Raw genomic sequence first — 25197 nt, forward strand, 5'->3', positions numbered from 1 at the left:
ACTCGAGAAACAGGTGGGTTTACTACTCTCTATTTACCCTTCAACACAGCAAACAGGAGTGGTTCTACACCAGGAACACGGGGCCAAACTCGAGAAACAGGTGGGTTTTCTTAGAGAATAATTAACGAGCTGCAAGGAATTACGAATTATCTGTCCTGAGTGAATGACCATTGTCAGTTTTAACTTGTTTTTAATATAAAAATGACTCTGCTGTCTACAGCAAAGCCATTAGCCATTATGTTATATAATCTTCTTAGATTCTATTTACAGCAAAATGTTTACAATACAAAATAATATGACTTGTTGCATTAGAAAATAATAAATTTTCTATTCTACTAATGCCACTGAAGCAAATAAGTCAATCTTTTTCTGTAAATCTTTTTATAAAGTATGTGTAATATGACTCATTAATGGAAACATATAAATGAAAGTTTAGGTCCTGCCGTGGCAGACAACCAGCCAAACATCATCTTTTTAAAGCCAGCCAATCAGTGGCTGTAGAAGCAATCTGCACACTGTGCAGAGATTGAACAAATATTACTCCGTATATTTGAGCCCATATGGGTAATAATACTTGTTATTTACCCATCAACACAGAAAACATTCCGATGAATGCTCTAACCACTGAACTAATCCTGCCCCTCCTGTGTTGTAGGTTGAAAACTTACAGAAGCAGCTGAATCAGAGGTGCGAGCTGTGGGACAGTATAGCTGCCAAAGAAAACGAACTGCTACAACAGCTGAACGTTGTGAAGAGCTCGCTTGAGAAGTCAGAAAAGAAGTTCAACCACTCCCAGTCTGAGGTACGTATAGTAGAAAGAAAGAAAGAAAGAAAAATGTTTTATTTAATGACGCACTCAACACATTTTATTTACGGTTATATGGCATCAGACATATGGTTAAGGACCACACAGATATTGAGAGAGGAAACCTGTTGTCAACACTTCATAGGCTACTCTTTTCGATTAGCAGTAAGGGATCTTTTATATGCACCATCCCATAGACAGGGTAGTACATACCACGGCCTTTGATATGCCAGTTGTGGTGCACTGGCTGGAACGAGAAATAGCCCAAATGGTTCTTTACAGGTCTTGAATAGATGAATAAATTGTATTTATACACCAAACATTCGAAAAATCAACCCCCAGAAAGTTATAGTTCTTTACATTCATCCGTCCATCCATCCATCCGTCCGTCTGTTCGTCCATCCATCCATCCATCCATCTGTCCATCCATCCATCCATCCCGTCCATCCATCCATCTGTCCATCCATCCATCCATCCATCCATCTGTCCATCCATCCATCTGTCCATCCATCCATCCATCCATCCATCCATCCATCTGTCCATTCATCTATCTGATTACTAATCTATATCAGGATAGGAAGAGTTCAAATGCTACTAGATATAAGTAATAATAATAATAATATACAGTGTACCCTCGATTTACTGCTCCCCGATTTAACGCCAACCTCGCATACCAGCCAACTTTCTTTAAAGTACCGTTTTCATTCATGTTTATTTCCCTCGATATAACGCCACCCTCGGTATCTGCCATCCGCCAACGACGTTTTTGAACCGAACTCCATTTAGGCATTATAATTCCCTCGATTTTGCCGCCAAAGGTCTGGACACAAAGTTGATTATAGTGACATAATTACTAGCAATCTGTTGAATGGGGAAATCCTAACACCGTTGTACACTGGCAGTACACACTGAATTTGTTTTTGTTTATTGTGTAGCAATTAACGGATGTAAGTGCTAGAATTGTTTAGGTGTTTGTGTCCAGTCAACACTCGGTATAGAAAGAACAGCCGCTATAGTGATCACGTGACAGAGGGGTGCATTAGATTCATTATTTCAATCGCGGATTGTTCTGTCGGGTCTTTGAAGTGCTGGCAACAACGACTCAAATTTAATTAATAAACAAACTTTAGGTAAGTTTTATTATGCTCAAGCATATTTCGACCATGGCCTCATGTTAAACCCCCCCGCCCCGGAATTGGTCACTGGTGAAGTCAGAGGCTAAATCCGGGTGTGGGTGTGCCTGAACCCTTGTGGATAGGGGCACGTAAATAGAGTTCCCATTCCCATTCCCATTCCCTCATGTTAAGTTGCTATTTAGCTTTCGCATAAATGCGACGACACCGGTAACTCATTTTATTACAGCTGAATGGATTTAAGGCGAAAACGTATCGTATTAGACACAGTTAAAATAAGACAAATTGTTCAGTACTCTAAGATAAATTCAACTAAAAGTCAACAAGATATAGCCAATCATTTTTCAGCGTTGTGACGGCATTCGTTTTGTGAAACATGCTTGGGATATCCATCAAGAATTGTTGGATTCACACAGGGGTCGTTCCTCGGGACCCTCATTTCCAACTTGCACCAAGCACCAGCCAAGGAAACGACAGCGTTGCAAGATCTGGTTGGTGACGTCACGGGCCGGCTTTCAATCGACGAACAGCTGAGAATGGATGTTGACGAGTTTGTCAACATTAACAACGAAGCAGAGACATTTTCTAATATCAGCGACGAGCAGATTCTTGAAAGTGTTAAACAGATTCACGACGAAATGACTGATGACCAGGAAGAAGAGTCCGACGCTGAACCGGAGCCCATATATGTCATATTCTTGACATTCAGCAATTAAAAAAAAAAAAAACGTTTAGTAGTAAACCCAAGGCACCCTCACTATACCGCCAACTCGATATAACGCCAAAATTATTTTGGAACATTGGTTGGCATTAAATCGAGGTTATACTTTAGTTAAAAATAATGAAATTGCTGATTGTGTTTTTCACAGTATAATAAATATAATTGTTAATTTTCCAGCTGAAGGTTGTTAAGCTGGAACTTAGTCAGAGTCGTGTGAGGATAGAACAACTTGAACGGCTGACTTGTGAAGATGATGGGGCCACGTGTGTACGTGATCTACACCAACACGACACTGAGACAGACCAAGACCGCGACAAGACGGAACTCTTGGTAATTTGACACACTTCAAACCTTTCCTGATGATATCAGTCGTATATCGATCGTTGGTTCACTTCAGATGATCTAGTCTGTAAATGGCCCATACATTTAGCATACGATTTACACAGTTAGCTTTTATTGTTCAGCAAGGATATTTTCATACACTACACATACTACAGTCTTTCACATATAGGTCCTGTTTGTAGAACAGTGGTTTATCGGGGGAGGGGGGTTGAGTAGTTTTTCCAGTATATAATGTTATATATTATTTACCTAGCATGAATCTATTTACATACATGTATGACGTCATGATATTCATAAATAAAGATAAAGCAGTATCTTTTGTTTCAAATCGAATGCCAAGATTTATTAATTGTCAATCTGTTGTGTTAATGGAATGATATACGTACATGATTGTATGTTGACTTGAGAATGAGATTAATAGAATGCATAACAAACTAACAGCACTGCATTGGCGCTATCCACTGATGTTCATTACTAACATTCATGGAGTATGTGTTGTTGTGATCCAAGACCTGAGAGATATTGATCATACGTCTGTTGTGTTACGGTAAGTGATGCCGTGATATGTTTACTTGACAATAAAATGCATATCAAATTAACAGCACTGCATTGGAGTTATCCATTGATGTTCTTTACTAACATGTTTTATATTCAGCAAACTTTGTCAGCCTTACAATCAACGGAAGAAGAAAAAGGCTCGGTAACAGAAGCATTAGCCAAAGCTAAACAAGATTTGCTTTCAGAGAAATCGGTCATCTCGAAATTGACTGCGGAGAAAGTCGACATAGAACACAAACTGCAGGTAAAATTGTTCTGTTGTTCTCATGGCATGTTGGTTATGCAACTTCAAATTTGTACGACCCATCAATTAGTTACTTATGAATCATTATGTTCTAAAATTAAAAGTTGCAAACTTAAAGATCACCAAAGCTTTAATCAGTCGACATGATTGTATTCCAAAAATACATGGTTTGATCATAAAATGCTTCAGATTTATTCTTTTAGTTTAAATAATAAAACATTCAGTCATAGAAAGCTTTATTTTTTGCTTAATTTGTAAAGTAATAAGACATTCATACTTATACAACTATTAATTTTATTTTTCGTTTGAGAATACTTACATTTTTTAGGTCTAAATGTTTAAATTAATAAAACATTCATAGTCATGTAATTATTATTTTGTTTCAGTCATAGAATGATTTGACTTTATTTTTTAATCTCATTTCTTAATTAGATCTGTATTATTTTGGTTTGATCATAGAATGCTTCAAATGTATTGTTAAATTTGTAAAACATTTATAGTTATGTAACTAATATTTTGTTTTGGTTGTAGAATGTTTTGATTTATTGCTGACTTGTTTGTGATCAGGATGTCTTGATTTATTGCTGACTTGTTTGTGATCAGGATGTCTTGATTTATTGCCGACTTGTTTTTGATCAGGATGTCTTGATTTATTGCCGACTTGTTTGTAATCAGGATGTCTTGATTTATTGCTGACTTGTTTGTGATCAGGATGTCTTGATTTATTGCCGACTTGTTTGTGATCAGGATGTCTTGATTTATTGCTGACTTGTTTGTGATCAGGATGTGTCTTGAATTATTGTTTGTAATCAGGATGTCTTGATTTATTGTTTGTGATCAGGATGTCTTGATTTATTGTTTGTTATCAGGATGTCTTGATTTATTGTTTGTGATCAGGATGTGTCTTGCTTTATTGTTTGTGATCAGGATGTGTCTTGACTTATTGCTGATTTGTTTGTGATCAGGATGTGTCGGTGGAGCGTGACGCTCTGTACAGTGACAAGTCTCAGCTGGAGGATGACCTGGTGAAGTTGGAGAGGAAACTTCAGGACGTGCTTCACAAGTTTGAGGAGGACGTCCGCAAGCAGCACGGCGACTTCCGGACTTCACACCACGCAGACACGCCCCAAACAAAGCAGGTCCGTTCATAAACAACTCTCTACTTCCAGCACTCGATTCTTTCCTTTTGTCTTGTTTTTGCCTCTGTCAAAATTACCAAATGTTATCCAATAACCAATGATTAATAAACCAATGTCCTCTAGTGGTGTCTAGTGACCTAAGAATATTACAGTTCTTGATGTCCCATGTTTGTCAGGTGGTGTCTAGTGACCTAAGAATATTACAGTTGTTGATGTCCCATGTTTGTCAGGTGGTGTCTAGTGGCCTAAGAATATTACAGTTCTTGATGTCCCATGTTTGTCTAGTGGTGTCTAGTGACCTAAGAATATCACAGTTCTTGATGTCCCATGTTTGTCTGGTGGTGTCTAGTGACCTAAGAATATCACAGTTCTTGATGTCCCATGTTTGTCTAGTGGTGTCTAGTGACCTAAGAATATCACAGTTCTTGATGTCCCATGTTTGTCTAGTGGTGTCTAGTGACCTAAGAATATTACAGTTCTTGATGTCCCATGTTTGTCTGGTGGTGTCTAGTGACCTAAGAATATCACAGTTCTTGATGTCCCATGTTTGTCTGGTGGTGTCTAGTGACCTAAGAATATGACAGTTGTTGATGTCCCATGTTTGTCAGGTGGTGTCTAGTGACCTAAGAATATTACAGTTGTTGATGTCCCATGTTTGTCTAGTGGTGTCTAGTGACCTAAGAATATTACAGTTGTTGATGTCCCATGTTTGTCAGGTGGTGTCTAGTGACCTAAGAATATTACAGTTGTTGATGTCCCATGTTTGTCAGGTGGTGTCTAGTGACCTAAGAATATCACAGTTGTTGATGTCCCATGTTTGTCTAGTGGTGTCTAGTGACCTAAGAATATCACAGTTGTTGATGTCCCATGTTTGTCAGGTGGTGTCTAGTGACCTAAGAATATCACAGTTGTTGATGTCCCATGTTTGTCTAGTGGTGTCTAGTGACCTAAGAATATCACAGTTCTTGATGTCCCATGTTTGTCTGGTGGTGTCTAGTGACCTAAGAATATCACAGTTCTTGATGTCCCATGTTTGTCTGGTGGTGTCTAGTGACCTAAGAATATCACAGTTGTTGATGTCCCATGTTTGTCAGGTGGTGTCTAGTGACCTAAGAATATCACAGTTGTTGATGTCCCATGTTTGTCTAGTGGTGTCTAGTGACCTAAGAATATTACAGTTGTTGATGTCCCATGTTTTTCGGGTTGACTGTCAGTATATTGTTATGGAATGCTGGTAGAGGCAAACAGCTCTGAGTTTGCTAACCTTGTAACATGTTTCAACTAATAGCAGGGATGTATCCGGAATTTTTCACTAGTGCCCCATGTCTGATGGGTTTAGAAACATTAGTGCAACTTAATCATAATTAGAATATGTTTTCAGGCCACTGTATGATGCAGTACACCACTGTTAAATTAATTTGTTACAACTGACATAATTAAATATATATTATGAGAATCTTTAGTGTAGAAATTGTGAATTTCCAGTGCCTCTTTGTGTTGGGACGGGGCCTATGTTCGGACCCACAGAATGCCTGAATCAATCCCTGAATGGAGTCCTTCTAATGACTGAAATGTCGCGTTAAATACGTTTTTTTATTGAGAACATCAGTGTTTGTATATTCAATATGTTTCTGATCATCCTACTACCGGCCTCGGTGGCGTCGTGGTTAGGCCATCGGTCTACAGGCTGGTAGGTACAGGGTTCAGATCTCAGTCGAGGCATGGGATTTTTAATCCAGATACTGACTCCAAACCCTGAGTGAGTGCTCCGCAAGGCTCAATGGGTAGGTGTAAACCACTTGCACCGACCAGTGATCCATAACTGGTTCAACAAAGGCCATGGTTTGTGCTATCCTGCCTGTGGGAAGCGCAAATAAAAGATCCCTTGCTGCTAATCGGAAAGAGTAGCCCATGTAGTGGTGACAGCGGGTTTCCTCTCAAAATCTGTGTGGTCCTTAACCATATGTCTGACGCCATATAACCGTAAATAAAATGTGTTGAGTGCGTCGTTAAATAAAACATTTCTTTCTTTCTTTCTGATCATCTTACTAGTCCAAAATAGATTTTACCTCCCACTAATTTCATACATATGAAAAAATACATATATTAGGAAATATAATGAAGTTTGAGCAGTTGCAAACACTAGAACAATCACAAATAAACTGCATCTGTCGACACAGATGCTCTAGACATATTAAACAACCCCACAACTTAATTCAATTTTGTAAATTGTGTAAATGATACCAAATTGTTTGTGCTTATTTTCAGCTGGTTTCCGAGTTAAATTCTTTAAAACTGCTGCTGATGTCTAAAGACAAAGAAGTGGAGATGATGTCAGATAAACTCAAGTGGGTTGTTCTGTGACAACTGTCACTTTCTATCATTTTATTCAGATTGACAACTGTCACTTTCTATCATGTTATTCAAATTAACAATTGTCACTTTCTATCAGGTTACTCAAATTGACAGTTGTCACTTTCTATCAGGTTACTCAAATTGACAATTGTCACTTTCTATCAGGTTACTTAAATTGACAATTGTCACTTTGTATCATTTTATTTAAATTCACAATTGTCACTTTCTATCATGTTATCCAAACTGACAATTGTCACTTTCTATCATGTTATTCAAATTTACAACTGTCACTTTCTATCATGTTATTCAAATACTTGTGTGAAGCCGAATGCACACAATAGTGAAAAACCTAAATGGACAATGATCTCTAATTGTATGGTTTTAAATTGTAGAAAATATAATGAGATCTTCTTAATTCTGATTTTTACAAAACAAATTCAGCTAAATGTCATGTTCCTGGTTGTCCCTTGGTTGGTGAGTTGTATGTGTGATAATTGATGTTATTTTCAGTCGCCCAAACATGGAAGTCAGTTTTCTTCGACGCCGAGTTGAAATTCTTCGAAATGAAAATCAGTTCAACAAAGAAGATATCAACCGTTTAACTAATGAACTGATTCTAAAGGTAATCATTATATACTAACTCATTCTATAGATATCAACCCTTTAACTAACAAACTGATTCTAAAGATAATCATTAAATACTAACTCATTCTATAGATATCAACCATTTAACTAACAAACTGATTCTAAAGGTAATCATTATATACTAACCCATTCTGTAGATGTCAACCGTTTAACTAATGAACTGATTCTAAAGGTAATTATTAAATACTAACACATTCTGTAGATATCAACCATTTAACTAATGAACTGATTCTAAAGGTAATCATTAAATACTAACTCATTCTATAGATATCAACCGTTTAACTAACGAACTGATTTTAACGGTAATCATTATATACTAACTCATTCTATAGATATCAACCGTTTAACTAACGAACTGAATCTAAAGGTAATCATTAAATACTAACTCATTCTATAGATATCAACTGTTTAACTAACGAACTGATTCTAAAGTTAATCATTAAATGGTAACTCATTCTATTGAATCTGATGCTAAAAATAATCATTATAAACCAACTCATTTTATAGATATCAACCGTTTAACTAAGAATCTGATTCTAAAAATAATCATTATAAACTAACTCATTCTATAGATATCAACGATTTAACTACCGTATACGCAAATATGTTCGCGGCTAAAATAATTCGCGATCAGGCTTTCATTTTACATTTTCGCGAGGAATTATTTTCGCGACTGTGTCCCCCGATAATAAAAGAAAAATCTCATATTTCATTTGCCAAACTGTTTTCAATGACGATTTCACGCACATACTTGGACATGTTCACTATGCAGTCAGCGATACCATTACTATTACCAATATTTATTTACATGCTCATATACCACTAGAGTTTCGAGCATGTCTGTCCCAGGCCCGATCTCTGGATAGCCAGTGAGACGTCAATGTTGTATGTATGTCTGATAAGACTCTTGTCATGTTATCGATGGAACACGCACATGCTAAACAGAACATTGAAAAAAGCAAATATCATAAGTAATAACTTTTCATTATTGGTGATACTCACAAAATTCCATTTAAGGTTACAAAGAAAACAAACAAAACTGAGATTACGTAACAACAGACTTCCGCCCAAATGTGTGTCATTTGGATCAAATCCATGTGACCAGGCAGGTTTACAGAATCACGTGAACTTGCGGACCACTGACTGCTTGATCCTGATATGTGTTGGGCGTGTAGAGATAAGACTATATATTATAAGGTAAATAATAATATACCAAATTGGAAATAAGTTCGCGCGTAATTAAATTTGCGGTGCTAACAACGTGTTCGTGATTTTCGCTGTATATTTTATTCGCGAACATATTTGCGTATACGGTAACTTGACAAAAAATACAAACAGTTCCCATCAGTATTGTGTTATGTGCTCGACTAAATTAACCTGTTGCGCCATACACATGCAGTTGGGATATAGCGATCGGTGTTTTCTAAAATAATTGCTTGCATCTGGTTACGATACAGGTTAAATGTGACTAATTTAAACTCTATTCTAGAGACTGGATAACGCTGTGGTATACAAGCTCATTGAATTTCCCTGTTAGCTTAATTATAACATTGCTGGGCTCTCATTGGAGATTGTCTGATCTGTTATACATAAACCCAGTTTAGAGGTAGCAACTAAATCATGAACCAGTATAGATTTAATTACCAGGCATTGAATTTGGGGATTTGGTTTTAGGATTCTGCCAGAATCAGACCTGATTTAACATAGAAATTTGGAAAGTCAGTCTCATAATCTTAACCTTCTAACCAAAAATCTTGGATTCGTAGAAGTATTGAATCATGCTAAATCCGCCAGATAACTGTAAGTTGACCTTTATTCTAAATGAAGGAAAACACTGGTTATCAAGACAAACTGAGGTTCCGTAGTTCAAATCACCTCAGAAATTCACTTTAGAGGTAACAACTGAGTCGTGAACCAACATACAGGCTGATGTAACTAATTGACCTTGATTCTAGATGAAGGAGAACACTGTGGTTATCGAGACGAACGTGCACCTCGTTACGGAGAAGTGTGGTCTGGAGAAGGAGATCCGTAAGCTGCACCAGGAGCTGATGGCGGAGAGAGATGTCCACCACAGACAGAAGACCGAGTCCGCAGACTTCATCAGGAAGGTTCGTGCAGTACACCGGCATATTTTATATCCTGTCCGAGGCCACATAGTGGGCTTTTTTCTCAATTGTTACTATCAGTTTATATTTATAAAAAAAAGAAGCTATATTACTATGTGAAGCTATATTACTATGTGCAGCTATATTACTATGTGAAGCTATATTACTATGTGAAGCTATATTACTATGTGAAGCTATATTACTATGTGCATCTGTAACATCAGTCAGGGCGGGATGTAGCCCAGTGGTACAGCACTCGCTTGATGCGCGGTCGGTCTGGGATCGATCCCCATCAGTGGGCCCATTGGGCTAGTTCTCGCTCCAGCCAGTGCACCACGACTGGTACATCAAAGGCTGTGGTATGTGCTATCCTGTCTATGGGATGGTGCATATAAAAGATCCCTTGCTGCCAATTAAAAAGAGTAGCCCATGAAGTGGCGACAGCGGGTTTCCTCCTTCAATATCTGTGTGGTCCTTAACCATATGTCTGACACCATATAACAGTAAATAAAATGTGTTGAGTGCATCATTAAATAAAACATTTCCTTCCTTTCTTCTGTAACATTAGTCCAGATCTCAACATGAAAGATTTTTAGGAAGGGTTTCTGCAAGAGGTTATGAAGGGTAAAATTATGTACCCTAAAATAGAAATTAATGGATTCATTTTTATAATTTTTAGAAAACTTTTAGTGACATTTATTAACTTACCAGATTGAACATGATAAATCAGTTGATGAAATATGCTTTCATTCTCCGTGGGGCAGACGATATTCTTCACTATTTGGTGGGAATGCAGTAAGTTCAGGTTGTGTATTGATGATGATAAAACCGTCACAATGTCCTGCCGTGTTTATTAACAGATTGAACAGACCGAGCAGACGTTCAGACACACAGCAGCCGAGCTGCAGGAGAAGAAGACCCTGCTGGTCTCCATGGAGACAGACCTACAGCATGTGAAACGTCAGTTGAGTGGGTTGGAGGCAGAGAACGAACAGTTGAAGGTGAAGGTCGACCATCTGAACGAAGATGTCCGGAACCTGACGTCCATAAACACAACGCTCGAGACGAGACTTGATATGGAGCGATCGTCGGTGAGTCGGTTTTGTTACACACCCATTTAGTCTTACTATAGTAATAAAGACAATTCTGGCCGTGCAATACAAAAATATTGTATTGAACATTTGTGTGATACACAATATCGCATGTGTAATACGCGTTCACCCAAATGATGTCATGTCCCTAGCCAGGAATGACATTCATGTTCTTAGCCAGAATGCTTAGTGTTCCGTAATTCCATAAAATTCAACAAACTTAGAAAATCTAGACAAAGTAAGTTTTGTTATTTTATTAAACTTTTGTTAATCATAATATAGAAAGGTGGTATGTAATAAATACAGAACCACATAGCAGTTGTTTTGCCATGTTATTTATTGCACTCGTTTATACACAGTGTCATGGTATAATATTCTTGCACACTATAAACTTGTGCAGTAAAGTACATGACAAAACAACTGGTATGTAGTGCTGTCTATTTAGGACAGGATGTAGCCCAGTGGTCAAGTGCTCGCTAGATGTGCAGTCGGTTTGATATCGATCCCTGTCATCAGGTCCATTGGGCTATTTCTCATTCCAGCCAGTGCACCACGACTGGTATATCAAAGTCCGTGGTATATGCTGTCTTGTCTGTGGGATGGTGCATATAAAACATCCTTTGCTACAAATGGAAATATGTAGTGGATTTCCTTTCTAAGACTATATGTCAGAATTACCAAATGTTTGACATCCAATAGCCAATGATTAATAAATCAATGTGCTCTAGTGGTGTCATTAAACAAAACAAATTTCCATACTGCTCTGAAATATATCTCAGAAGTCCTAGTTTTTCAAACATGATCACAAACCACATACTTTCATATTTCCAGCAGGACATATCTTTTTTTACCAGGACATTGTTCTGTTGGCCTGTTATTTTGAAAACATAACAGTAGGTCATATTTTACTTGCTATTGCGAGCCTTATACAGGTAATAAAATCAAGTCTTTGACTCTGCTAATTATATTGTTTCGTGTTTTCCATCAGCTGGCTGAGGAGAAGATGAGTGCTTCCCAGAAAAAGGAGGATCTTACCACAACCAGTCACAGACTGGAGGCCCTCAAACACGAGCAGTCCATGTTGCTAAACAATCTCAGTGCCGAGAGAAAAAACTCAGAACAACTTAGGGTAAGTACCTAGTGAGTGTGAACAATCTCAGTGCCGAGAGAAAAAACTCAGAGCAACTTAGGGTAAGTACCTAGTGAGTGTGAACAATCTCAGTGCCGAGAGAAAAAACTCAGAGCAACTTAGGGTGAAGGTTTACAAATGTTCTCTGCGTCTATCGGTATTTGGTCACTGAAGTTTCCAGGCACTGATTTCGAATAATTTCATGTAATACTGGTAATTGATAGTTTGTGAGAAAATAACTGGGTTTTTGCTACTTTTAAAATCCCATGTTGTATACATATGTATGTATTTTAATTGTGAAAAATAATTTTAATAATATCAATAACTATTGATGATTTGGCAAAACAATTTTCGAAAGTTTTTTTAATTTGATTTTTAGTTGCCAAATATGCTTGCAACCAGTTTTGTCTTTGTGCCCTTCCAACGTGACTGGTGCCCTAATTGTTTTTATCTCTGGTCTTGGTGAATGTTCACAGGAAGAAGTTGGTCGTCAGGAGCAACTGGTACACAAACTTACCGATGACTTGAAAGCCTCGGAGAAAGAGCTTGATTCCAAACAGGAGAAGATTGGTCAGCTACAGGAGAAAATTGACCAGCTGAAGAATGAAAAGTCTTACTTATATCAGGGTAAAACTTAAATTTAAATCTCAGGAATTTCTTGTGTCAACACTTAATTAGATAGTAAAATAATTAGCAGAATGAGAGATTGACAACATTCAGTGTCGAAGTAGTGTTTAACCCATGCATACACTATGCATATAACAATGTTTAATGTGGACACTTCACCATGAAAAAAAATTGATAGGAGTGATTAATTGCTTAGATTATGAAGAACAATTGAAGATATAGAGATTATTATACGAGCTTGTGTGTTGTACTGATTTTACAAAACGATTGACAGGATTTTTGTATTGCCCGAGTGAGAGCAAAGGTAATAAATGAATCCTGACACGAGTGTCATAAAATCAGTATGCCTCACACACGAGTGTAATAATTTCTTTATTATCCATTTTATTATTGTTACTTTCTTTATGAATAACAAGACCCAATTCAAAATGTTTCAGCCACAACTAGAAGGAGACAATGAAATGACGTCGTATTTCAAATGCACAGTCTGATCTAGGACTGGAGAAGCAATGTCATGTTATGACGTCGCTTTCCAAAATTACATCAATGCACTTGTTATTACATGTGTGCTTCATATATTATTTTTAACCCAGTTATGTTGAACCATATGGATAATAAATTATGTTATTGATAGCATATAAATTCACATGGTAAGGGGAGATAAAAATTACTCACCTTGAACTAGTCTCAGGTGAGTGATGGGGAGAGTGCTTGAACCGTAATTGGATATAAGCATGAAAATAAGTTGCAATGAAATGATGGGGAGAGAGAATGATGGCTCCTCTTAAACAGTTTGATCTGTTAATGACACCCAGCAAAAACATACATTGGCTGTTGGATGTCAGACAAAAACAAATAATATATGAATGCATAATCATTTAGTGTTATATTTTAGACTACAAGGCATATGAATCCATAATCATTTAGGTTATATTTTAGACTACGGGGAATATGAATCCATAATCATTTAGTCTTAATTTTAGACTACGAGGCATATGAATCCATAATCAGTTAGTGTTATATTTTAGACTACGAGGCCATGTGTAGAAAACTTGGAGAGAAGGATAAAGAGATTGCGGACCTTAAGGAATCGTACGAGTCGAAAATAGAAAGTTTAAAGAAAGAGGTGCAGCTCCAGCAGGCCGAGAGAGAGCATGATGGGACGTCACTGGCGAAAAACCTACATCTGGCTCAGTAAGTAGTCAGACTTTATTGTAGAATCACCTGTCTGACAGGTCGAGAGAGCATGATGGGAAGTCACTGGCGAAAAACCTACAGCTGGCTCAGTAAGTAGTCAGACTTTATTGTAGAATCACCTGTCAGACTTCATGATAGAAAGTAGAAACCCATTTCTGACTGGAGTATTAATGTTTTACTTTTCAGAGGAACTTGGTGGTATCTGTGATGTAACATGTTGATTTTAAGAACAAATTTTAAAAACATTTGGACTTGGTGGTAGATATAATGAAATAATTGACTGCACTTGAACTTTCAGAGATGCAATTGTTGATCTATCTTAGAATATATATATTTGGGACTTATAAAAGTAAATTATTGACCATTCTCAGCTGAATTTGGTGCTGTTAGCAAAGTAATATTGAACATTCAGAGCTGAAATAGTTGACCTTAATGGATTAAAGTGATATATTACTTGCTGATCTTAATGTAATATGACTTTCAGGGCTGAAATAGTTGACCTTAATGGATTAAAGTGATATATTACTTGCTGATCTCAATGTAATATGACTTTCAGGGCTGAAATAGTTGACCTTAATGGATTAAAGTGATATATTACTTGCTGATCTTAATGTAATTTGACTTTCAGAGCTGAAATAGTTGACCTTAATGGATTAAAGTGATATATTACTTGCTGATCTTAATGTAATATGACTTTCAGGGCTGAAATAGTTGACCTTAATGGATTAAAGTGATATATTACTTGCTGATCTTAATGTAATTTGACTTTCAGAGCTGAAATTGTTGACCTTAATGGAGTAAAGTGATATATTACTTGCTGATCTTAATGTAATTTGACTTTCAGAGCTGAAATTGTTGATCTAAATGAAGAGCTGAAGAAGAAGGAACTGCAGCTGTCATCGTACGGCCGTGCACTACAAGAGCTTCACGAGCTTTCCATGTACAGTGTTTTAACTTAATATTTATACTTCTTGGCTCGGGGGGGGGGGGGGGTGTGTGTGTGTGTGTGTGTGTGTGTGTGTAGCCCAGTGGTAAAGCACTTGATGCGCGGTTGGTTTGGGATCGATCTCCGTCAGTGGGCCCATTGGGCTATTTCTCATCTCGGCCAGTGCACCACGACTGGTACATCAAAGACCGTAATATGTGCTATCCTGTCTATGGGATGGTGCATATAAAAGATCTCTTGCTGCTAATTGAAATGAGTAGCCCATGAACTGGCAACAGTGCGTTTCCTCCCTCAATATCTGTGTGGTCCTTTACCATATGTCCGACGTCATATAACCGTAAATAAAATGTGTTGAGTGCGTCGTAAAATAAAAGATTTCCTTCCTTCTGGGCCCCGGTCCACGAAGCAGTGTTAACACTAAGATCAACTTAAAGGTGCAGACTCTGGTTTCAACCTGTGAAAATGGACACTATGTTTAGTTGATCCACAAACCTGTAACACATTTAGATACAGTTACAATAAAATTAATCAAGAGTAGTCATTGAAATGGTGAAATATCCTTAAAAATAGAACAGATATTTCTGATGCACATGCATTTTTTAAAACTATGAAAAATGCATTTTGTGGTATTAGAAACACCAGGATGACCAGAAACACTTGGGAGGTATGGAAATGGATACTCTAAACAATAAAATCAAAATAATGTCTCATTTCAGTTATCAAAAAATGGCTCTAATAGTGAAAAATTTGTAGTAGTGCTTAAAAACAAGGGATGTCATTTTAAGTGGATAACTACTTTATACACTTAGATCATCTTACCGCTAAGATCACTTCAAGGAACGGGGCCCTGGTGTCTGCCATAGCTAGAGTAAAGATAAAACTGAAATAATCTTACCGCTAAGATCACTTCATGGAACGGGGCCCTGGTGTCTGCCATAGCTAGAGTAAAGATAAAACTGAAATAATCTTACCGCTAAGATCACTTCATGGAACGGGGCCCTGGTGTCTGCCATAGCTAGAGTAAAGATAAAACTGAAATAATCTTACCGCTAAGATCACTTCATGGAACGGGGCCCTGGTGTCTGCCATAGCTAGAGTAAAGATAAAACTGAAATAATCTTACCGCTAAGATCACTTCATGGAACGGGGCCCTGGTGTCTGCCATAGCTAGAGTAAAGATAAAACTGAAATAATCTTACCGCTAAGATCACTTCAAGGAACGGGGCCCTGGTGTCTGCCATAGCTAGAGTAAAGATAAAACTGAAATAATCTTACCGCTAAGATCACTTCATGGAACGGGGCCCTGGTGTCTGCCATAGCTAGAGTAAAGATAAAACTGAAATAATCTTACCGCTAAGATCACTTCATGGAACGGGGCCCTGGTGTCTGCCATAGCTAGAGTAAAGATAAAACTGAAATAATCTTACCGCTGAGATCACTTCATGGAACGGGGCCCTGGTGTCTGCCATAGCTAGAGTAAAGATAAAACTGAAATAATCTTACCGCTGAGGTCACTTCATGGAACGGGGCCCTGGTGTCTGCCATAGCTAGAGTAAAGATAAAACTGAAATAATCTTACCGCTAAGATCACTTCAAGGAACGGGGCCCTGGTGTCTGCCATAGCTAGAGTAAAGATAAAACTGAAATAATCTTACCGCTAAGATCACTTCAAGGAACGGGGCCCTGGTGTCTGCCATAGCTAGAGTAAAGATAAAACTGAAATAATCTTACCGCTAAGATCACTTCAAGGAACGGGGCCCTGGTGTCTGCCATAGCTAGAGTAAAGATAAAACTGAAATAATCTTACCGCTAGGATCACTTCATGGAACGGGGCCCTGGTGTCTGCCATAGCTAGAGTAAAGATAAAACTGAAATAATCTTACCGCTAAGATCACTTCATGGAACGGGGCCCTGGTGTCTGCCATAGCTAGAGTAAAGATAAAACTGAAATAATCTTACCGCTAAGATCACTTCATGGAACGGGGCCCTGGTGTCTGCCATAGCTAGAGTAAAGATAAAACTGAAATAATCTTACCGCTAAGATCACTTCATGGAACGGGGCCCTGGTGTCTGCCATAGCTAGAGTAAAGATAAAACTGAAATAATCTTACCGCTAAGATCACTTCAAGGAACGGGGCCCTGGTGTCTGCCATAGCTAGAGTAAAGATAAAACTGAAATAATCTTACCGCTAAGATCACTTCAAGGAACGGGGCCCTGGTGTCTGCCATAGCTAGAGTAAAGATAAAACTGAAATAATCTTACCGCTGAGATCACTTCATGGAACGGGGCCCTGGTGTCTGCCATAGCTAGAGTAAAGATAAAACTGAAATAATCTTACCGCTGAGATCACTTCATGGAACGGGGCCCTGGTGTCTGCCATAGCTAGAGTAAAGATAAAACTGAAATAATCTTACCGCTAAGATCACTTCAAGGAACGGGGCCCTGGTGTCTGCCATAGCTAGAGTAAAGATAAAACTGAAATAATCTTACCGCTAAGATCACTTCAAGGAACGGGGCCCTGGTGTCTGCCATAGCTAGAGTAAAGATAAAACTGAAATAATCTTACCGCTAAGATCACTTCATGGAACGGGGCCCTGGTGTCTGCCATAGCTAGAGTAAAGATAAAACGGAAATAATCTTACCGCTGAGATCACTTCAAGGAACGGGGCCCTGGTGTCTGCCATAGCTAGAGTAAAGATAAAACGGAAATAATCTTACCGCTGAGATCACTTCATGGAACGGGGCCCTGGTGTCTGCCATAGCTAGAGTAAAGATAAAACTGAAATAATCTTACCGCTAAGATCACTTCATGGAACGGGGCCCTGGTGTCTGCCATAGCTAGAGTAAAGATAAAACTGAAATAATCTTACCGCTAAGATCACTTCATGGAACGGGGCCCTGGTGTCTGCCATAGCTAGAGTAAAGATAAAACTGAAATAATCTTACCGCTGAGATCACTTCAAGGAACGGGGCCCTGGTGTCTGCCATAGCTAGAGTAAAGATAAAACTGAAATAATCTTACCGCTAAGATCACTTCATGGAACGGGGCCCTGGTGTCTGCCATAGCTAGAGTAAAGATAAAAGAAATAATCTTACCGCTAAGATCACTTCATGGAACGGGGCCCTGGTGTCTGCCATAGCTAGAGTAAAGATAAAACTGAAATAATCTTACCGCTAAGATCACTTCAAGGAACGGGGCCCTGGTGTCTGCCATAGCTAGAGTAAAGATAAAACTGAAATAATCTTACCGCTAAGATCACTTCAAGGAACGGGGCCCTGGTGTCTGCCATAGCTAGAGTAAAGATAAAACTGAAATAATCTTACCGCTAAGATCACTTCAAGGAACGGGGCCCTGGTGTCTGCCATAGCTAGAGTAAAGATAAAACTGAAATAATCTTACCGCTAAGATCACTTCATGGAACGGGGCCCTGGTGTCTGCCATAGCTAGAGTAAAGATAAAACTGAAATAATCTTACCGCTAAGATCACTTCAAGGAACGGGGCCCTGGTGTCTGCCATAGCTAGAGTAAAGATAAAACTGAAATAATCTTACCGCTAAGATCACTTCAAGGAACGGGGCCCTGGTGTCTGCCATAGCTAGAGTAAAGATAAAACTGAAATAATCTTACCGCTAAGATCACTTCAAGGAACGGGGCCCTGGTGTCTGCCATAGCTAGAGTAAAGATAAAACTGAAATAATCTTACCGCTAAGATCACTTCAAGGAACGGGGCCCTGGTGTCTGCCATAGCTAGAGTAAAGATAAAACTGAAATAATCTTACCGCTAAGATCACTTCAAGGAACGGGGCCCTGGTGTCTGCCATAGCTAGAGTAAAGATAAAACTGAAATAATCTTACCGCTAAGATCACTTCAAGGAACGGGGCCCTGGTGTCTGCCATAGCTAGAGTAAAGATAAAACTGAAATAATCTTACCGCTAAGATCACTTCAAGGAACGGGGCCCTGGTGTCTGCCATAGCTAGAGTAAAGATAAAACTGAAATAATCTTACCGCTAAGATCACTTCAAGGAACGGGGCCCTGGTGTCTGCCATAGCTAGAGTAAAGATAAAACTGAAATAATCTTACCGCTAAGATCACTTCAAGGAACGGGGCCCTGGTGTCTGCCATAGCTAGAGTAAAGATAAAACTGAAATAATCTTACCGCTAAGATCACTTCATGGAACGGGGCCCTGGTGTCTGCCATAGCTAGAGTAAAGATAAAACTGAAATAATCTTACCGCTAAGATCACTTCATGGAACGGGGCCCTGGTGTCTGCCATAGCTAGAGTAAAGATAAAACTGAAATAATCTTACCGCTAAGATCACTTCAAGGAACGGGGCCCTGGTGTCTGCCATAGCTAGAGTAAAGATAAAACTGAAATAATCTTACCGCTAAGATCACTTCAAGGAACGGGGCCCTGGTGTCTGCCATAGCTAGAGTAAAGATAAAACTGAAATAATCTTACCGCTAAGATCACTTCATGGAACGGGGCCCTGGTGTCTGCCATAGCTAGAGTAAAGATAAAACTGAAATAATCTTACCGCTGAGATCACTTCATGGAACGGGGCCCTGGTGTCTGCCATAGCTAGAGTAAAGATAAAACTGAAATAATCTTACCGCTGAGATCACTTCATGGAACGGGGCCCTGGTGTCTGGAACGGGGCCCTGGTGTCAGGACCCGGCCCCCCCCCCTGCCATAGCTAGAGTAAAGATAAAACTGAAATAATCTTACCGCTGAGATCACTTCAAGGAACGGGGCCCTGGTGTCTGCCATAGCTAGAGTAAAGATAAAACTGAAATAATCTTACCGCTAAGATCACTTCATGGAACGGGGCCCTGGTGTCTGCCATAGCTAGAGTAAAGATAAAACTGAAATAATCTTACCGCTAAGATCACTTCATGGAACGGGGCCCTGGTGTCTGCCATAGCTAGAGTAAAGATAAAACTGAAATAATCTTACCGCTAAGATCACTTCAAGGAACGGGGCCCTGGTGTCTGCCATAGCTAGAGTAAAGATAAAACTGAAATAATCTTACCGCTAAGATCACTTCAAGGAACGGGGCCCTGGTGTCTGCCATAGCTAGAGTAAAGATAAAACTGAAATAATCTTACCGCTAAGATCACTTCAAGGAACGGGGCCCTGGTGTCTGCCATAGCTAGAGTAAAGATAAAACTGAAATAATCTTACCGCTAAGATCACTTCATGGAACGGGGCCCTGGTGTCTGCCATAGCTAGAGTAAAGATAAAACTGAAATAATCTTACCGCTAAGATCACTTCAAGGAACGGGGCCCTGGTGTCTGCCATAGCTAGAGTAAAGATAAAACTGAAATAATCTTACCGCTAAGATCACTTCATGGAACGGGGCCCTGGTGTCTGCCATAGCTAGAGTAAAGATAAAACTGAAATAATCTTACCGCTAAGATCACTTCATGGAACGGGGCCCTGGTGTCTGCCATAGCTAGAGTAAAGATAAAACTGAAATAATCTTACCGCTAAGATCACTTCAAGGAACGGGGCCCTGGTGTCTGCCATAGCTAGAGTAAAGATAAAACTGAAATAATCTTACCGCTGAGATCACTTCATGGAACGGGGCCCTGGTGTCTGCCATAGCTAGAGTAAAAATAAAACTGAAATAATCTTACCGCTGAGGTCACTTCATGGAACGGGGCCCTGGTGTCTGCCATAGCTAGAGTAAAGATAAAACTGAAATAATCTTACCGCTGAGATCACTTCATGGAACGGGGCCCTGGTGTCTGCCATAGCTAGAGTAAAAATAAAACTGAAATAATCTTACCGCTGAGATCACTTCAAGGAACGGGGCCCTGGTGTCTGCCATAGCTAGAGTAAAAATAAAACTGAAATAATCTTTAGTCAAGAAAAATTCTATGTTTGTTGAATGTAAAAAACATAACTAATAGTTCGGCTTTTTAGAATAACTCAAATAACCTGTTTGAGTATATAATTGATAATATTAACTGGAATTATAATATAGACTAGTAGCAGTCTCTGTTATCAGAATATTTTGTGGTTTATTCCATCCAAAACTACCTGAATAGGTTAAGACTATTGCAACAGAATTAAGAGTATTTTGTGGTTTATTCCATCCAAAACTACCTGAATAGGTTAAGACTATTACAACAGAATTAAGAGTATTTTGTGGTTTATTCCATCCAAAACTACCAGAATAGGTTAAGACTATTGCAACAGAATTAAGAGTATTTTGTGGTTTATTCCATCCAAAACTACCTGAATAGGTTAAGACTATTACAACAGAATTAAGAGTATTTTGTGGTTTATTCCATCCAAAACTACCTGAATAGGTTAAGACTATTACAACAGAATTAAGAGAGTTTTGTGGTTTATTCCATCCAAAACTACCTGAATAGGTTAAGACTATTACAACAGAATTAAGAGTATTTTGTGGTTTATTCCATCCAAAACTACCTGAATAGGTTAAGACTATTACAACAGAATTAAGAGTATTTTGTGGTTTATTCCATCCAAAACTACCTGAATAGGTTAAGACTATTGCAACAGAATTAAGAGTATTTTGTGGTTTATTCCATCCAAAACTACCTGAATAGGTTAAGACTATTGCAACAGAATTAAGAGTATTTTGTGGTTTATTCCATCCAAAACTACCTGAATAGGTTAAGACTATTGCAACAGAATTAAGAGTATTTTGTGGTTTATTCCATCCAAAACTACATTAATAGGTTAAGACTATTGCAACAGAATTAAGAGAGTTTTGTGGTTTATTCCATCCAAAACTACCTGAATAGGTTAAGACTATTACAACAGAATTAAGAGAGTTTTGTGGTTTATTCCATCCAAAACTACCTGAATAGGTTAAGACTATTACAACAGAATTAAGAGTATTTTGTGGTTTATTCCATCCAAAACTACCTGAATAGGTTAAGACTATTACAACAGAATTAAGAGTATTTTGTGGTTTATTCCATCCAAAACTACCTGAATAGGTTAAGACTATTACAACAGAATTAAGAGAGTTTTGTGGTTTATTCCATCCAAAACTACCTGAATAGGTTAAGACTATTACAACAGAATTAAGAGTATTTTGTGGTTTATTCCATCCAAAACTACCTGAATAGGTTAAGACTATTACAACAGAATTAAGAGTATTTTGTGGTTTATTCCATCCAAAACTACCTGAATAGGTTAAGACTATTGCAACAGAATTAAGAGTATTTTGTGGTTTATTCCATCCAAAACTACCTGAATAGGTTAAGACTATTGCAACAGAATTAAGAGTATTTTGTGGTTTATTCCATCCAAAACTACCTGAATAGGTTAAGACTATTGCAACAGAATTAAGAGTATTTTGTGGTTTATTCCATCCAAAACTACCTGAATAGGTTAAGACTATTGCAACAGAATTAAGAGTATTTTGTGGTTTATTCCATCCAAAACTACCTGAATAGGTTAAGACTATTACAACAGAATTAAGAGTATTTTGTGGTTTATTCCATCCAAAACTACCTGAATAGGTTAAGACTATTACAACAGAATTAAGAATATTTTGTGGTTTATTCCATCCAAAACTACCTGAATAGGTTAAGACTATTACAACAGAATTAAGAGTATTTTGTGGTTTATTCCATCCAAAACTACCTGAATAGGTTAAGACTATTACAACAGAATTAAGAGTATTTTGTGGTTTATTCCATCCAAAACTACCTGAATAGGTTAAGACTATTACAACAGAATTAAGAGTATTTATCCTACAGCCACCAAACTATTGACACAATTTGATGACAGATAAAGCAAAGTCATATCCTGTTACTAGCAGCTAGGATATGACTTTTGACGTCACTCATAGCTACATTACACAAAATTGCTCATTTGACCTCGAGGTCATTATACAATGTGGCTGAAATAACAGAAATAATATCTTTTCCCCTTAATTTATATGGCTTGCAGGATAAACATAATATCTAGTTTTTGACGTCGGATATCTGCTTTATCCTGTTAAGGCCGAATGAGAAATTCTGCTTGGCAAATTTTTGTTGAATTTTCCATTCTTACCTTCATTGGATAAAGCAGATATCCGGCGTCATTAACTAGTTATTTTCTATTTATCTGAAATTTATTATGAAGGTGTTCTGTTATCTCAGTAGAGTTTGTGTTTTGTGTTTAGGCAGAAGAAGGAAATGGAATCAAAGATGTCGAGGATGGAATCGCGGGTGGCGGAGTCGCAGATCCTCCTCGAGTCTCACAGAAATGAAATGATATCCTTCAAAGAAGCCAACCAGAGGCTACAGGTACAATAGAATGTTTTATCGTCAACTGTAGCGTTTGTGTAGTTGAGAGCGTGTGTACTCGTGTGTGGTAGTAAAAGTTAATGTTTTATCGTCAACTGTAGCATTTGTGTGGTTGAGGGCGTGTGTACTCGTGTGTGGTAGTAAAAGTTAATGTTTTATCGTCAACTGTAGCGTTTGTGTGGTTGAGGGCGTGTGTACTCGTGTGTGGTAGTAAAAGTTAATGTTTTATCGTCAACTGTAGCGTTTGTGTAGTTGAGAGCGTGTGTACTCGTGTGTGGTAGTAAAAGTTAATGTTTTATCGTCAACTGTAGCATTTGTGTGGTTGAGGGCGTGTGTACTCGTGTGTGGTAGTAAAAGTTAATGTTTTATCGTCATCTGTCGCGTTTGTGTGGTTGAGGGCGTGTGTACTCGTGTGTGGTAGTAAAAGTTAATGTTTTATCGTCAACTGTAGCCTTTGTGTGGTTGAGGGCGTGTGTGTGGTAGTAAAAGTTAATGTTTTATCATCAACTGTAGTGTTTGTGTGGTTGAGGGCGTGTGTACTCGTGTGTGGTAGTAAAAGTTAATGTTTTATCGTCAACTGTAGCGTTTGTGTAGTTGAGAGCGTGTGTACTCGTGTGTGGTAGTAAAAGTTAATGTTTTATCGTCAACTGTAGCGTTTGTGTGGTTGAGGGCGTGTGTACTCGTGTGTGGTAGTAAAAGTTAATGTTTTATCGTCAACTGTAGCGTTTGTGTAGTTGAGGGCGTGTGTACTCGTGTGTGGTAGTAAAAGTTAATGTTTTATCGTCAACTGTAGCATTTGTGTGGTTGAGGGCGTGTGTACTCGTGTGTGGTAGTAAAAGTTAATGTTTTATCGTCATCTGTCGCGTTTGTGTGGTTGAGGGCGTGTGTACTCGTGTGTGGTAGTAAAAGTTAATGTTTTATCGTCAACTGTAGCCTTTGTGTGGTTGAGGGCGTGTGTGTGGTAGTAAAAGTTAATGTTTTATCATCAACTGTAGTGTTTGTGTGGTTGAGGGCGTGTGTACTCGTGTGTGGTAGTAAAAGTTAATGTTTTATCGTCAGCTGTCGCCTTTGTCTGGTTGAGGGCGTGTGTACTCATGTGTGGTAGTGTTTGTGTGGTTGAGGGCATGTACTTGTGTGTGGTAGTGTTTGTGTGGTTGAGGGCGTATGTACTCGTGTGTGGTAGTGTTTGTGTGGTTGAGGGCTTGTGTACTCGTGTGTGGTAGCATTTGTGTGGTTGAGGGCATGTGTACTCATGTGTGGTAGCGTTTGTGTGGTTGAGGGCGTGTGTACTCATGTGTGGTAGCGTTTGTGTGGTTGAGGGTGTGTGGTTGTGTACTCGTGAGTGGTAGTGTTTGTATGGTTGAGGGCGTGTGTACTCGTGTGTGGTAGTGTTTGTGTGGTTGAGGGCGTGTGTACTTGTGTGTGGTAGTGTTTGTGTGGTTGAGGGCGTGTGTGGTAGTGTTTGTGTGGTTGAGGGTGTGTGTACTCCTGTGTGGTAGCGTTTGTGTGGTTGAGGGCATGTGTACTCGTGTGTGGTAGCGTTTGTGTGGTTGAGGGCATGTATACTCGTGTGTGGTAGTAAAAGTTAATGTTTCTTTTCTTTAACAAGCACATTGATTAATTAATCATCAGCTGTCGGATATCAAACACAGTTCAGAGGAAACTAGCTACATTTCTCCATTAGCAGCAGAAGATAGTTTATATGCACTTTAGCACAGACAGAACATCACATACCAATGCCTTTGATAAGCAAACCGGGACAAGACATAGCCCAGTGGTAAACCGCTCATTTGATGCATGGTCTGTCTTGGATCGACCCTCATCGATGGGCCCATTGGGCTATTTTTCATTCCAGCCAATGGACCAGGACTGG

The 25197-nt window shown here is 38.6% G+C and overlaps 1 protein-coding gene across 1 annotated transcript in view; it reads left to right on the plus strand.

Annotated features, from left to right (window-relative positions):
* Nucleotides 1-25197, plus strand: part of LOC121379531 (putative leucine-rich repeat-containing protein DDB_G0290503) — a 70385-nt gene that overhangs the window by 34754 nt on the left and 10434 nt on the right. Inside the window, exons 15-27 of the mRNA XM_041508178.1 lie at nucleotides 656-802; nucleotides 2837-2989; nucleotides 3657-3803; nucleotides 4769-4942; nucleotides 7211-7290; nucleotides 7808-7919; nucleotides 9898-10053; nucleotides 10911-11141; nucleotides 12130-12270; nucleotides 12747-12897; nucleotides 13926-14091; nucleotides 14939-15034; nucleotides 23201-23324. Of these exons, the coding sequence (XP_041364112.1) occupies nucleotides 656-802; nucleotides 2837-2989; nucleotides 3657-3803; nucleotides 4769-4942; nucleotides 7211-7290; nucleotides 7808-7919; nucleotides 9898-10053; nucleotides 10911-11141; nucleotides 12130-12270; nucleotides 12747-12897; nucleotides 13926-14091; nucleotides 14939-15034; nucleotides 23201-23324 (1878 nt within the window). The remainder of the gene's footprint in view (nucleotides 1-655; nucleotides 803-2836; nucleotides 2990-3656; nucleotides 3804-4768; nucleotides 4943-7210; nucleotides 7291-7807; nucleotides 7920-9897; nucleotides 10054-10910; nucleotides 11142-12129; nucleotides 12271-12746; nucleotides 12898-13925; nucleotides 14092-14938; nucleotides 15035-23200; nucleotides 23325-25197) is intronic.

This window comes from Gigantopelta aegis, chromosome 2 (assembly GCF_016097555.1).
Source record: "Gigantopelta aegis isolate Gae_Host chromosome 2, Gae_host_genome, whole genome shotgun sequence".
Classification (NCBI taxonomy): domain Eukaryota; kingdom Metazoa; phylum Mollusca; class Gastropoda; order Neomphalida; family Peltospiridae; genus Gigantopelta; species Gigantopelta aegis.